The 13,995-nt window shown below is 37.3% G+C and overlaps 1 protein-coding gene across 1 annotated transcript in view; it reads left to right on the top strand.

Moving 5' to 3' along the window:
* Positions 1-13,795, top strand: part of LOC140164823 (copper-transporting ATPase 2-like) — a 60,697-nt gene extending 46,902 nt beyond the window's left edge. Inside the window, 9 exon segments of the mRNA XM_072188197.1 lie at positions 58-270; positions 1,738-1,920; positions 3,011-3,167; positions 4,601-4,759; positions 5,833-5,975; positions 6,510-6,713; positions 7,724-7,841; positions 11,789-11,891; positions 12,356-13,795. Of these exon segments, the coding sequence (XP_072044298.1) occupies positions 58-270; positions 1,738-1,920; positions 3,011-3,167; positions 4,601-4,759; positions 5,833-5,975; positions 6,510-6,713; positions 7,724-7,841; positions 11,789-11,891; positions 12,356-12,449 (1,374 nt within the window). The 3' untranslated portion in view covers positions 12,450-13,795.
* The last annotated feature ends 200 nt before the right edge of the window (positions 13,796-13,995 follow it).

Genomic DNA, 13,995 nt, shown 5'->3' with positions numbered 1-13,995 from the left:
TGGTTTCTGTTGTATCGTGTTGATCTTATATGCTGTGTTATCAATTTCTCATTTCAGAACGGGACCGACTGTGTAGATGAAGACGGTAATAACAACAAAGAAGAAGTGATTTTTCAATTTTCATTCCAATTAGCCATATCAGTATTAGCTATAGCATGTCCATGTGCGCTAGGCCTAGCCACCCCTACTGCTGTCATGGTAGGAACTGGAATAGGAGCACGCAATGGAATATTGATCAAAGGAGGGGAACCTTTGGAAATGGCTCGTAAGGTGAGTTAATGATTGCATCAGTATTAGCTATAGCATGTCCATGTGCATTAGGCCTAGCCACCCCTACTGCTGTCATGGTAGGGACAGGGATCGGAGCTTTCAAATGATTCGGGGATCAACCGAGGTGAACCTTTGGAAATGGCTCGTAAGGTGAGTTAATGATTGCATCAGTATTAGCTATAGCATGTCCATGTGCATTAGGCCTAGCCACCCCTACTGCTGTCATGGTAGGGACAGGGATCGGAGCACGCAATGGAATATTGATCAAAGGAGGGGAACCTTTGGAAATGGCTCGTAAGGTGAGTGATGATTGCATAGGTATTAGCTATAGCATGTCCATGTGCATTAGGCCTAGCCACTCCTACTGCTGTCATGGTAGGGACAGGGATCGAGCATAATGGAATTCTGATCAAAGGAGGGGAACCTTTGGAAATGGCTCGTAAGGTGAGTGATGATTGCATAGGTATTAGCTATAGCATGTCCATGTGCATTAGGCCTAGCCACTCCTACTGCTGTCATGGTAGGGACAGGGATCGGAGCACGCAATGGAATTCTGATCAAAGGAGGGGAACCTTTGGAAATGGCTCGTAAGGTGAGTGATGATTGCATAGGTATTAGCTATAGCATGTCCATGTGCATTAGGCCTAGCCACCCCTACTGCTGTCATGGTAGGGACAGGGATCGGAGCACACAATGGAATTCTGATCAAAGGAGGGAACCTTTGGAAATGGCTCGTAAGGTGAGTGATGATTGCATAGGTATTAGCTATAGCATGTCCATGTGCATTAGGCCTAGCCACTCCTACTGCTGTCATGGTAGGAACAGGGATCGGAGCATGCAATGGAATATAGATCAAAGGAGGGGAACCTTTGGAAATGGCTCATAAGGTGAGTGATGATTGCATTAATATTAGCTAAAAAATGTCCATGTGCACTAGGCCTAGCCACTCCTACAGCTGTCATGGTAGGAACTGGAATCGGAGCACGCAATGGAATTCTGATCAAAGGAGGGGAACCTTTGGAAATGGCTCATAAGGTGAGTTATTGATTGCATTTAGTATTAGGTATAGTTCATGTGCACTAGGACTATACCATTTTTCATGTGGCAGTGACGTCAATGCATTGAAGCAGCTGTTTTGCCAGTGCTTCAAATGCTAGCAGTTTGAGACTGCGCCAAATGAAATACACACTGATGTCAGTACTGCCACATCAGGGTGAAAAATGGTGTAGCCACCCTTGCTGCTGTCATGGTAAGGACAGTGATTGGAGCATGCATCCTTTGGAAATGGCTCATAAGTTACATGAGCGAACAATTCCAACATCAGTATTTGCTTTTTTTTAGTGTTTAGTGGACTAATGATTGTGTCAGGATAAGATATGTGTATGGAGTGCTCATGTCCAGAGCATGCACATATACATGAAATGTTCTAGAGTTAACAAAGGATCATTGCTTGTTTACATTTTACAGCTCAAAACAGTTATCTTTGACAAGACAGGAACCATCACCTATGGCAAGCCTCAAGTCATCAAGACACAGATATTTGTTCCTGATACACAGATTACAGAGAATGAGGTCTTGGCAATCGCTGGAACAGCGGAGGCAAGCAGTGAACATCCCCTTGGGATGGCTGTAGTCAAGCATGCGAAAGAGGTAAGGTTTAACCCAATGGGCACTACGATCTACCTTCAAGAACTATTTTGATTGGGTAAAGAGAGGGCTATATCATGTATTGAACCAATCGGAGATATGGTAAGAATAGTCTGTACGGCTGAAGGGGATTAGGCTTAAAATGACTAAGAGTTCTAAGAAGCTCTATTTTGATTGGTTACCCAGATGATCATGTCATGTAATTAACCAATCAATTGTACTGTAAGAAAGGCAGAAGTGCCTGATTTAATCTAGATTTCATTTTAATAGACTTTTTTCCCAATGTCCCACAAAGCACTATTGGAGATGGTACTTTTGCCAGATGCGTTCCAGTGTCGGACGCCACATGCTTCATTCAAACTAGTGTGTGAAGATTGAGTATGTGTGGTACTGTGGAATAGTGCATGATGTTATATAATGGAAAACAGTCTATTGGCTGACCTTGTATACCAGCGCATCTGTTGCTGGGCACGATTTTAGTCTGTCAGAGCTTGTGAGCATGATTTCTCGGAAATGATAAGGCATTTGATGATGTGGAGCTATGTGGATTGGTGGAGGGGTGACAATTGGCAGTCTTCAATTACATTAGCTGTTCATCGCAAATTATGGTAATTAAATAGCTCATTAAAATAATTAAAACCTCATGAGCATGTTTGCTCGAAACTGGTAAAGCATATGGTAGCAAACCCTGGTTGTTGGAATACCATTTTGGGTTAAATGGATTGGTTGATTGGGGTATTCCAGTTGAAATCCACACTACCCCCTGTGGAAGATTTGGGAAATATCTTCCACAGGGGGAGTATGTTTTTCAAATGTAATTGGTCAGAAGTAATCATTTTGAAACCCATACTCCCCCTGTATTATGGCTTTGCCTATATCTTCCACAACTGGAGTGAGTATTACAAATGGAAGTTACCCAACTGTCTATTCTATTCGAAACTCATACTCCCTCTGTGGAAGACTACAGCTAAATCTTCCACAGGGGTATTGTAGATTTCAACTGGAATAGCCCATTGTTTTAACTTTCTGGGGTTTTGCAATAGGGTAATAAATCCTGTGATGTCTAATCATTTGTTTATATTGTGAATTGCAGACATTGGTAACCGAGTCTGTTGGCAAGTGTTCGGACTTCAAGGCGGAACCTGGTTATGGATTGCAGTGCAAGGTGTCCAATATTAGAGACATGCTAGCATTTATAGACAGAAAACACAGAGATAAGAAAGATGACAAACTTATAGATGTACACCAGGGTGAGTGTTAGGTTTCCATCATAATCGGTCACATCACATACAGAGCTATAAGTTTAATAACATTTTAAACAAAATCGTTTCACATACAGAGCTAAAACTTTAATACCATGTTACACAATGGTATTTGAAAGATTGACATGCAGAATTCACCAAAATTAAAACATGCAAGTGTCTTCTTCATAAAAAAATACCATTTGAGGAAAATTAATTTAGCATTAAGTAAGTTGGAGGCTAAATCCAAAACCAATATTGTATAGCTCTGTATGTGAAACACCTTTGTCCGTTTTCGTACAGAACAGTATTTGATGTGACCGACGATATATTGATGTGGTTTTCTCATAATGATGTGACATTATGGATGTACTGTTTAACCTGTCCACTCATCTATAAGTACTAAACTTAAGACCTGTTTATGAGGGATGGTCTGTACAGCTCAGTGGTTTAGAGCATCAGACTTGCTATCTGAAGGTCTAAGGTTTAAGTCCCCACTCAGGAAGGTATGGCTGGACAAGTCCCCACACAGGAAAGTATGGCTAGAGTTTTTTTCTCTGGTTTATATGCCCATGCATTTTGTTAAATATTTAGCAAGAGAAATATTTGAAAATTGCTCAATTTTGTAAGATAATTCAACCATTTTCGATGAAATAAAAAAAATAACTGAAGAATTTTTTTGTTATGTTATCCAAAGAAAGATGGGTCAAAAATGTTTTTGGGTGATTTTCTCCAAAACTGAGCATTTTTACCAAAAACTTGATGTCACAGATGGATTTGTCAAATATGTATACAGGGATGCAAGTTTTCAGATTTGTCTGCAATTCCAGATTTTATTTTGTTCGTACATATTTCTGCACCTTTATTTATTTTCAGCCCATTTTGGGGCTTTTTCATTTAGCCCAAATTCATGTTTTTTTCCTGGTATTTTTCTTCAGGGCTACTTACATCCCTGTGTATAGACCACTTGACATGTGACGTCATTGCCCGGCATGCGAATTATGGCAATTTCCATTGTTCTTTGCCCTGCAGTGTGCACATACGCATCATAGTTTGCTCAGGGCACATGCATTTTAAATTGCCCACCACATTTCATATAATGTAGTAAAAGAAATCCATTGAACAGTGTAGCAGTTCGTTCAAGCATATCGATAGACCAGTCCCTTGCCTTTGTTGATAAACAATGATGTCAAGTGGTCTATACTTTTGTTTTACTTTAGACCAACAATTTAGAAGTTCTATATGTGCCCAAAAGTTTCCATAGCTCCAGGTTTAAGACCAACTTAAACTCAAATCTTAGAATAATATTGTATTGGTGATATGGGACTCAATGTAATAAAGGAAGAACTCAATTAAGAGTCAGGCCACTAACCTTTAAACTATATTTCTAAAAAAACATTTTTAATAACAGTTTATCCCTTTATGTATTCTTGAAACTATAGGTGATGAAATCATTGAAGAACAAGATAAAACTTACGAAGTTCTAATTGGTAATCGGGAATGGATGTCCAAGAATGACCTCAATGTGGAAGATCACATGGAGAAGAGCATGGTATATCATGAGAAATTGGGACAAACAGCAGTACTAGTCGCTATTAATGGTAAGTATGAGTGACCAAGAGAGTACTAAATTCACCCCTCTCCCTTTTGTGTGTGAAATTTGTTCAGATCTTTTACCAAATAAAAGTAAATACTACAAAATAATGTTGTTTACAAGAAATGGCTGTTGTTCGCTATGTTGAAGAAGGAAATCTTGATTAATTGCAGTGTTTATACAACTGATTGATTTTAAGCCAGAATGAGTTTTGGTAAATTCTTTTCAAACCTGATTTTTTGGCATATACATGTATTTGTAATGATTACACGTCCCAACGTACACCTAATTGGACTCAGCCAAATTTTGTGTGTTTTAAGACAACAGAGCAAGTTTGATTAAAGTAATAATTATGACTTTAAATCCCCCATAGAATACCAGAGTTAGGTGGCTAAGATTGTAAGTGAGTTTTCTTACTGTTTACCTCATTAGTTTGGCATAAAATGACCAGAAAATGTTCCTGACCGTTATTAATAATATTTTATAATATTCGACAAAGAATAACCAAATTAAAATTGGACAGAAATCATATATTAAGGCTTTTAAAATTCCTTCAGATGAGATTTGAAGCCATTGCTCCCATATCATGTAGCTTGCAGTCAAATTCAATAGGGTGTTATTCCTGGTTCACTGTCTCAATCCCTCCTCATGTGGTTTGGATATTTTCAATCTAAGTAAGGGAGGCAAATGTATACAGGGGCAGGGGATAAATGCCTCCAGTTAGAACTCCTTCCCCCAGATGCCCCAAGTTGAAACACAAAATTATGAAAGTGTCCACTTTTTTCAGCAATTTTACACAAAATTTGTTGATATTTGCCCCCTAGTCACTTTGCCCTTAATGCCACTCCCACAAAAAAATAGGTGCTTCCACTGACTGCCTACGACCAATAATTTAGTAGCATGTTAAAAGGTGATTGATTCATCTAGTGCATTCCCCTGATGAAACAATTATCACAACAAATCGTAAACAAACCATATCTGAGTTTAATTGACAGATGACATCAGATGCGAACTAATTTCTTTATAATGACTTTACTATATGTGCACAAAAAATAATTGTAAATAATGATTTTTTTGTAGGTGTGATTGCAGGCATGATTGCCATTGCTGACACAGTAAAAGATGAAGCCAAAGATACCATAAACATCCTTAAAAACATGGGGCTAGATGTAGTACTACTTACTGGAGATAACAACAAGACAGCACAAGCAATTGCACAACAGGTAAGATGAAAGAGTAAATGCTGTATAGCGGGAAATTTTTGCGGGATTTAATTTTCGCGGTTGAGCAGACAGTTGCGGATATTTAACCCTGTGAAAATATGTATTACACATAGTACTTTATGTGAAAATATTTGGAAATGCGAATTAAAGACCCACTAAACTGTCCAGAATTGATAAAATCACGAAAAATTAACTCGGCGAAAATATCCCACTATGCAGTACTGAATATAGCGGGGCATTTTTGCAAGGTTTTATTTTCACACTTTTCAAGGGTTAAATTCGCATATTTTTCTAACCACTTTTCTGATTGGCTGCTTTGATATAGGAGTGTATGAATGGTCTTTGATGAATGATTTGTACTTGCATAAACTCTGAGTGTGTGTGTTTGGCATATGTGCAGATATCTGAAAATTATGTGACACGATTTGGTCCATGGGGCCAGAGGCTGCAAATTGAAATTGAGATAAAGGCAAATATATGAAGTTAAAGAAAATACAACATATTTCAACTTCAACAATATGTTTTATCCCCCAGGTTGGAATCAACCAAGTATATGCCCAAGTCTTACCACAAAACAAAGTAGAGAAGGTAGAAGAGCTTCAGGACCAGGGTCAGCGCGTTGCCATGGTAGGAGATGGGGTCAATGATTCACCAGCATTGGTTAAAGCAGATGTTGGCATTGCTATTGGCACAGGGACTGATGTGGCTGTGGAAGCTGGTGATATTGTACTTATCAAGGTTTGTATTATAGGATAGTGTAAAAGTACAATGACAAGAAATAAGTGTGTGTGTGTGACGTGGGGAGGGGGTATTTTGTAAACACTGCCAAATAAGAATGCACTCTTTGTGTTACTGCAGACATGCAGGAACTGCAGACATCCACAGTTCATGGAAACTTTGTTTTTGCAACCATGGGCCGCAATATCACTCACCTTTAGGGTTACAGTTAGGGTTTATGGTTAGGGTCAGGTTCAGTTTTCGAAATATGCCTCAAAAAGTTACAGGCCAGCCGGGCTTGACCTTAAAAAGTTACCGGCCAGCCGGGCCGGCAACTAGATGCCAGTCAGAAAAGTTACCGGCCAGGCCAAAAAGTTACAGGCCAATGGTCGGCTGACCGGCCCTATTTCGAACACTGGTCAGGTTTACATATTGCAGCCCATTAAATGGTTGCAAAAAATAAATATGCTTCCAGGACTGTGATTATAGATTGTAAACAGTATTTTAAAAGCATTGTACATGTAAATGTACATGTAAGCAATGTCCACAGTTGGGAGATGTATGGTCATGTGTACAGTAAGGTGCATCTCGGATAGTAAAAAGCACCTAGACAATTGACTTTGGTGCAAATAGTCGACACTGGATAGCAACATTTTGGCAATGCTAGTTGTGCATCATGTGATGTGTGACTGATGCACGCTGATGTGAATTTACACAAGCGTGAGTTGGGACTTTATTGACGAGCGCAGTAAAAAAAAACAGAACAATTTTCGCTAATTATAAGCTGAACAAACTTAAGTATTCAGTCATTGGTTCTTAAGAGAGCCCTGGAAATTTTGGGTGTAATGTGTATTATAAAGTAAGTAGCAGTTTATAAAGTATTAATAGCTGCTATATGTATGATTGGCTTTACTATGCATGTATCCACGCAATACAGAGTAAAGCATGAGTGAACTTATTCACAGCAGCTATAGGATTTTTCTGTCACTGAGCATCAAAGTAAACGTTTCAAATTGTTTTTGTTCCTAAAGAATAACCTGATGGATGTTGCTGTTGCAATAGATTTATCCAAGCACACCGTCAGGAGAATATATGTCAATTTCTTCTTTGCCTGTGTCTACAACATGGTCGGCATTCCCATTGCAGCAGGTTGGTAATATGTGACACTTTAGTCTTATATTTGACACGATCTGGTCTATGGGAGGGCAAAGGCGGCAAATGTGAAATTCAGATAAAGGCAAAAATATGTAGTGAAAAACAAGAGAATACATAAGAAAATACACATCACAAAACATCAGAACTTTAGAACCAAGTATGTTAGACCTTTTGTGATTTCAGTATATGATAGCCAAATATAAGATAATAATTATAGTAACTCAGTTATCAAAATGCCTCCTTTGGCTCCCATGGAGCTGATCGCATCACATATTATGTTTGGTTAACTTAAAGGAATATACAGTCATTTAATTTCCACACTAAAAACAAATGACAAACTTGAATATTTTGATAGAATATGTGTGTTGTGATTTTAAAAAACCATTACCTTGACCATACTAAATTTGACCTAAAAATGTTTCCTCATATATTTCACATAATAATAGAGCATGCTTCTTTCTTTTATGAATGGACATGAGATTGTAATATCTTTGGGCAAATTTGTTCCACTTTTGCATCATATTTCACCATTTTAGTTGCAGTTTGCTTGCTTTGTGTGCTTTGTACCATAAACTTATTCTGTTGCCACAAGGGGCTGGATTTACTTTACTTCATGAAAGGGGCTGGATTGACTATTAATACTGTACATGATTTTCATACAATGTACATACATAGTGTACAGGATGTTCATAACAAGATGACTGACCTCACACAGCGATATTTCACCTATTGACTAGAAACGCCTCAAAATACCGCCGTCAAACATATCAGTAGGGTTGGGCGAATCTGAACTTTTTTTACAAAACTAATTTCAAACAAGTTGTTTCTATGGCCAAATTTAGCGTAGAATACAAATCCGTCAAAATTTTTGACCTCTGATAACGTTTGACCCCTGTACTATTCAAAAATTCAAAATGGCTGCCAAAATAACATCTTTTTGCATGTTTGTGGCATATTTTAATAGATACATAGCTTCAATGCATCTTTTTATTATGTTTTTGGGGTTGAGGAACACAAATTTGACACTTTTGAGATGATTATCTGTACCCTGTACAAGTTTAGTTGCCAAAAAATTCAAAATGGCCGCTAAAATGACGTCATTTTGCTTGTAATAGCATATTTTAATAGACCCATGGCTTCAAATAAGTTTTTTTGATGTTTTTGGATTTGGGAGCCCGACTTTGACACTTCTAAGATGATTTGGAGTACCTGTACGAGTTATCAGTTGCCAGAAATTCAAAATGGCCGCTAAAATGACGCTCATTTTGCTTGTAATAGAACATTTTGACAAAAACATGGTTACAAGTATGTCTTTATTTATGTAGAGGAATACAAAATAAACACTTTTAACATAATTAGCAGTACCATATACAAATTATGTGTCGTCAGCATTGAATATCATCCAATTTTGTTGAGGAAAACTGCTGAAATCTAAGGTGTTATTGCATTTGTAATTTCTAGTAACTGTGAGCGACTGCATTTTGTATTACACTAGGATATTTTTCAACAAAGCATCAATATCTGCTGACAAGGTTGATTCTAGTTTCACACCATTTTGAATGGACTCTCATGGACTGTCTCAGTTCTTTGCACTAAATATTCACCACTTGCTACAATGCGAACGTCCAATTTAGCAAATGCTACTTCACATCCTAGATTTTTCAGAGGAACGAATTACATCTTAGCTTCATCAATGTCTAAAGCTTTGACAGAATGCTAATTCAGATAACTGTCTCTCCAACGTATCAATCACCTCATTATAAAGTACTGCTCCATAAAGTCTGCTTGACTGGCCATCATCTGCAACCATGGAATCATCTCTGATTTGTTTCAGTTCAGGTAACCTTTGCTCAAAAAATGAATGTATCCCATTCTGTCCACTTTTGCCAACATGGCATCTATTTCCAGGAGATCCATCAGTGGGAAAATGAAAGCTTCATCCAGTTGAGAATAGATCTCAGAACAACGCAGGAATCAATCGTTCTGCATGTACGTGGACAGTGGACACTGCCAAAAGTAATTTATTTAAAGGTTGATATCAACGAAAGCATAAAAGACGTCTATGATATAAACTGCTGACGACACAAGAACTCCTTTGCAATTTCAGCAATTCTACCAATCTATTTGCAGTGAACCCATTGAAGCCAGTATGGTCGATACCTGCTGTCTCCATCCATGTAGTGTATTCAATCTAGAGGAATATGCAGTGAGGTGCATGACTTGGAGATAGTGGCTTCGAAATCTAATAAGGGTCAATGTATAGACAATAGATGTGGCTTCTGAACTCCCAATTTTCTGTTCAATATTTCTGAAGACTTCATCAGATGCATGATATGAGCATTGTCGCAAGTGGTGCATCCACGTCAGTCATGTCAGTTCAAACCCATTCTCGTAAAAACATAGTCACAATGAATCGGCTGGTGGTGTTGGACCAGTCATTCACTTAACAATGCTGATAAATGCCGAAAATGGAAATGGGTTCTGACAGTGTTTAAAATGTTAAGGAGACAGGGTCCAATTACCTGCAGACAATTAAAATATCAAAGCGACTCACCCTAGCAGAACTGAAAAGGAAGAAACTTTCTAGAACCATGAAACTTCTAGATGCATGTATAAGAGCCACCAAGGCCCTGTGACACAGGATTCTATCAATATCATCATTGCACACTTAACTGAAAAAGTACTACTTAGCAAATTTGGCTACCTCAGGGGTTAAAGTAGCCCCAGATATTCACCAAATGCGACAAATGAAAGTGAACAATAGATTCAAAATGGTGAATCAAACTTGTCAGCATATTGATGCTTTGTTGATAAATATTCTAGTACAAAATGCAGGTTGCTCACAGTTACTAGAAATTACAAATGCAATGACATACTATGTAAATACATGTAAATTATAATCCTGTTTATATTTCTACTCCTTTAGAGAAGTAAATTTCAGCAGTTTTCTTCAACAAAAGTGGATGATATTCAATGCTAGCAGCTCACAATCCGTACATGGTACTGTTAATTAAGTAAATGGTACTGCTAATCCGTATATGGTACTGCTAATTAAGACTACTTAGTCGCTAATTTGTGTTCCCCAACATCAAAACATAGATAAAGACATGATTTGTAGCCGATGTATCTGTGAACATATGCTTTTGACAAACAAATGACTTCATTTTGGCAGCCATTTTGAATTTCTGGCAACTGATAACTCGTACAGAATACTCCAAATCTTGTTATAAGTGTCACAGTTGTGATCCCAAACCCAAAAACATATAAAACGACTTATTTGAAGCCATGTATCTATTAAAATATGGTATTACAAGCAAAATGACGTCATTTTGGCGGCCATTTTGAATTTTTTGGCGACTGAACTTGTACAAGGTACAGATAATCATCTCAAAAGTGTCAAATCGGTGTTCCTCTACCCCAAAACATACAAAAAGACATACTGAAGCTCTTTATCTATTAAAATATGCCACAAACAAGCAAAAATATGTTATTTGGCAGCCATTTTGAATTTTTGAACAGTACAGGGTCAAACGTCATCGGAGGTCAAAATTTTGGCAGATTCGTGTTCTACGGCATATTTGGCCATAGAAACAACTTGTTTCAAAAAAATTATGGTGATTCGCCCAACCCTAATATCAGTATATCAAGAGATGGCGCTATTTTTTGGGTAGGGAAGTATCGCTGTGCCTCAGCTAATCAGTGGTGCAATGCCTCAAACTCTTCCTCTAATCATAATTTTATTCAAAATCTCACGATTTAGTCACTTTAGATACAGCATTTTAAAGCCTTGATTTTTGCAGCGTATGTTACTACATTACAATCATGAATAAATTTAGAAAAAACAGGTGTTCACCTGTTTAAATATTGCTTAAAATATATTTCTCCTGACAAAGTATGATTTGATATGATAGCAATAGACCTCTTCATTTTGTGTTTTGCAGGTGCATTGTATTATTGGGGTGTCTTTCTGCAACCATGGATGGCATCTGCTGCCATGGCAACGTCCTCCGTATCTGTGGTGCTGTCCTCACTCTTCCTCAAATTGTAAGTCTATTTTGATTGGTTAAGAATGGCCACTATGACTGTAGAGTAGTAAAATTACTAAAAGATCTAAAAGCTCAATCTTGATTGGTTACTCAGATGATCATGCAATTAACCAATGGCCACTATGACTAGAGGAGTAAAATTACTAAAAGATGTAAAAGCTCAATCTTGATTGGTTACTCAGTTATATCATGCAATTAAGCAATATGAATACAGGTCCATAATCAGGATTGATTTGGGGGCTGATTTTGAAAAAATGAGCTTCGGAGGGCAGATTTTGAAAAATTAGATGTTTTTTTTAATTTGGACCTTTTTGGACAAAAGAAAGCATTTAAAAAAACCCTCTTTTGCTTGCTATGCTCGCAAATGGGCCTTTTGGGGTCAACCTCCACCCCACCCCAAAGTTACAGGCCTGCATGAATAATTGAACTAATACAAGTTTTCTTTCCTGTTTTCTTTTACAGCTACAAGAAACCGTCCTTTGCACACAGAGTTGAAAATGATGGCAAATTTGAGCTCCTAATACCTGGTGAACACGGGAATTACTCAGTTGTCTAAAAAATAAATTGGTGCTAGCTTTGCAAAACTTTGCATTTGAAAAGTTTACAAGCAAAAATCATGCCAAATATATTGTATTTTTAACAGTAAACTATTGTATATTGTATTTCCATGTACTGAAGCATGAAATGGGCTATTCCATTTAAAATCCACACGGCCCCTGTGGAATTTCAAATGGAATTAGCAAATTAACCAAGTCTATTTGAAACTCACCCTCCCTCCATGGAAGATTCAGGTTGACTCTTTCTCAGAGGGTGTATGAAATTCAAATAGAGCTGCTTTATGTGCTCATTCTATTTGTAATTTAGACTCCTTCTGTGGAAGATATTTCCAAAATCTTGCACAGGGATAGTGTGGATTTTAAATGGAATAGCCCAATGTTTGCGTGAATGAAGATTTTGTGAGTGTAGTTTATTTGCAAAATTTTCATGGACAATAATATTTTTCATAGGTTTTTATAAGGAAATGTACTAATTAGCGAAAATTCCATGTTGCAGAAACATGGATTCTCTCCGAAATGTGAAATTTTATCATGCTCCATCCTATAGGAATACTGTAGAAATGATAGTTTTTCATGTGTCATTTTTCGCACTTGGTTTTTAAATTCACGATTTTGAGTTTCTTTGCATAGACTTTATTTTCATGGTAGCTTTGTTGAGCCTGAAAAGGAAGCTTCTGAATAAATGTTCCACAAAAATTTCCATTTTTACAATAATGAATTGATTTGCCTGTTGTGTTGTTATGTTATGCAAAATTTAGAAAATCCCATAGGAAAATTGCCAAAAAATGGCTTGTGTCCCTCCAATCAGACCCGGTACCCCCACCCCCCAATCATGGTCGGTGACTCCCCAATATGATGACCCACTATATGCCACTGGTTATCTTTGCTAGAAGTTGAGGAATAAAAATGCTCATCCTTATTTGATGATTCCAGATACAAAAACTGATATACATGTACGGTATTTATATCCTCTATGAACAACCCCAGGTCTGAAATTTTTGAAAATTGGGGCATTTATTAGAGGTCATTTTTACAACACTCAATTCCCAGAAAAAATGTGAAGTAAACTTAAAAATCACAAAATCACACCAAAATTATGAACTATGAACTTAGGATCAATGACTTACGGTCCACTTCCTGGTTTTATGATACCATCATGTGTGGACTGTGGTAAGCTTACTTTCACAAGATAGCATGGAAATTGTTTGTTTCAGGGGTAGTTGGGGGCATTTATTTAATTTAAGTTTTCTCCGTGAAAATCATTGGCACATGAGCGACAATTCAATGTGGTAAGGCAAAAAAAAAAAGGTTTGTCTCAAAGCTTGCGCGACGCGCTTGTAAAATCGCACGATTTGACAAAAAGAAATACGGAAATTTTTTTATTCCAGAAAAATCGGTGAAAATCAGACTTTTTCTCAAAATACCATGAAAAAGTCGGGAATAAAAAATAATAAAAAAATCACATTTCGCATTTGTTTTTAAATTTCTCGTGAGCTTTGAGACAAACATTTTTTTTTTTTGGCCTAAATATCTCGCAACTTTACA

This window comes from Amphiura filiformis, chromosome 11, assembly GCF_039555335.1.
Source record: "Amphiura filiformis chromosome 11, Afil_fr2py, whole genome shotgun sequence".
NCBI classification, from domain to species: domain Eukaryota; kingdom Metazoa; phylum Echinodermata; class Ophiuroidea; order Amphilepidida; family Amphiuridae; genus Amphiura; species Amphiura filiformis.
The sequence above is the reverse complement of the archived record's forward strand: the minus strand, read 5'-3'. Positions and strand labels throughout refer to the sequence as shown.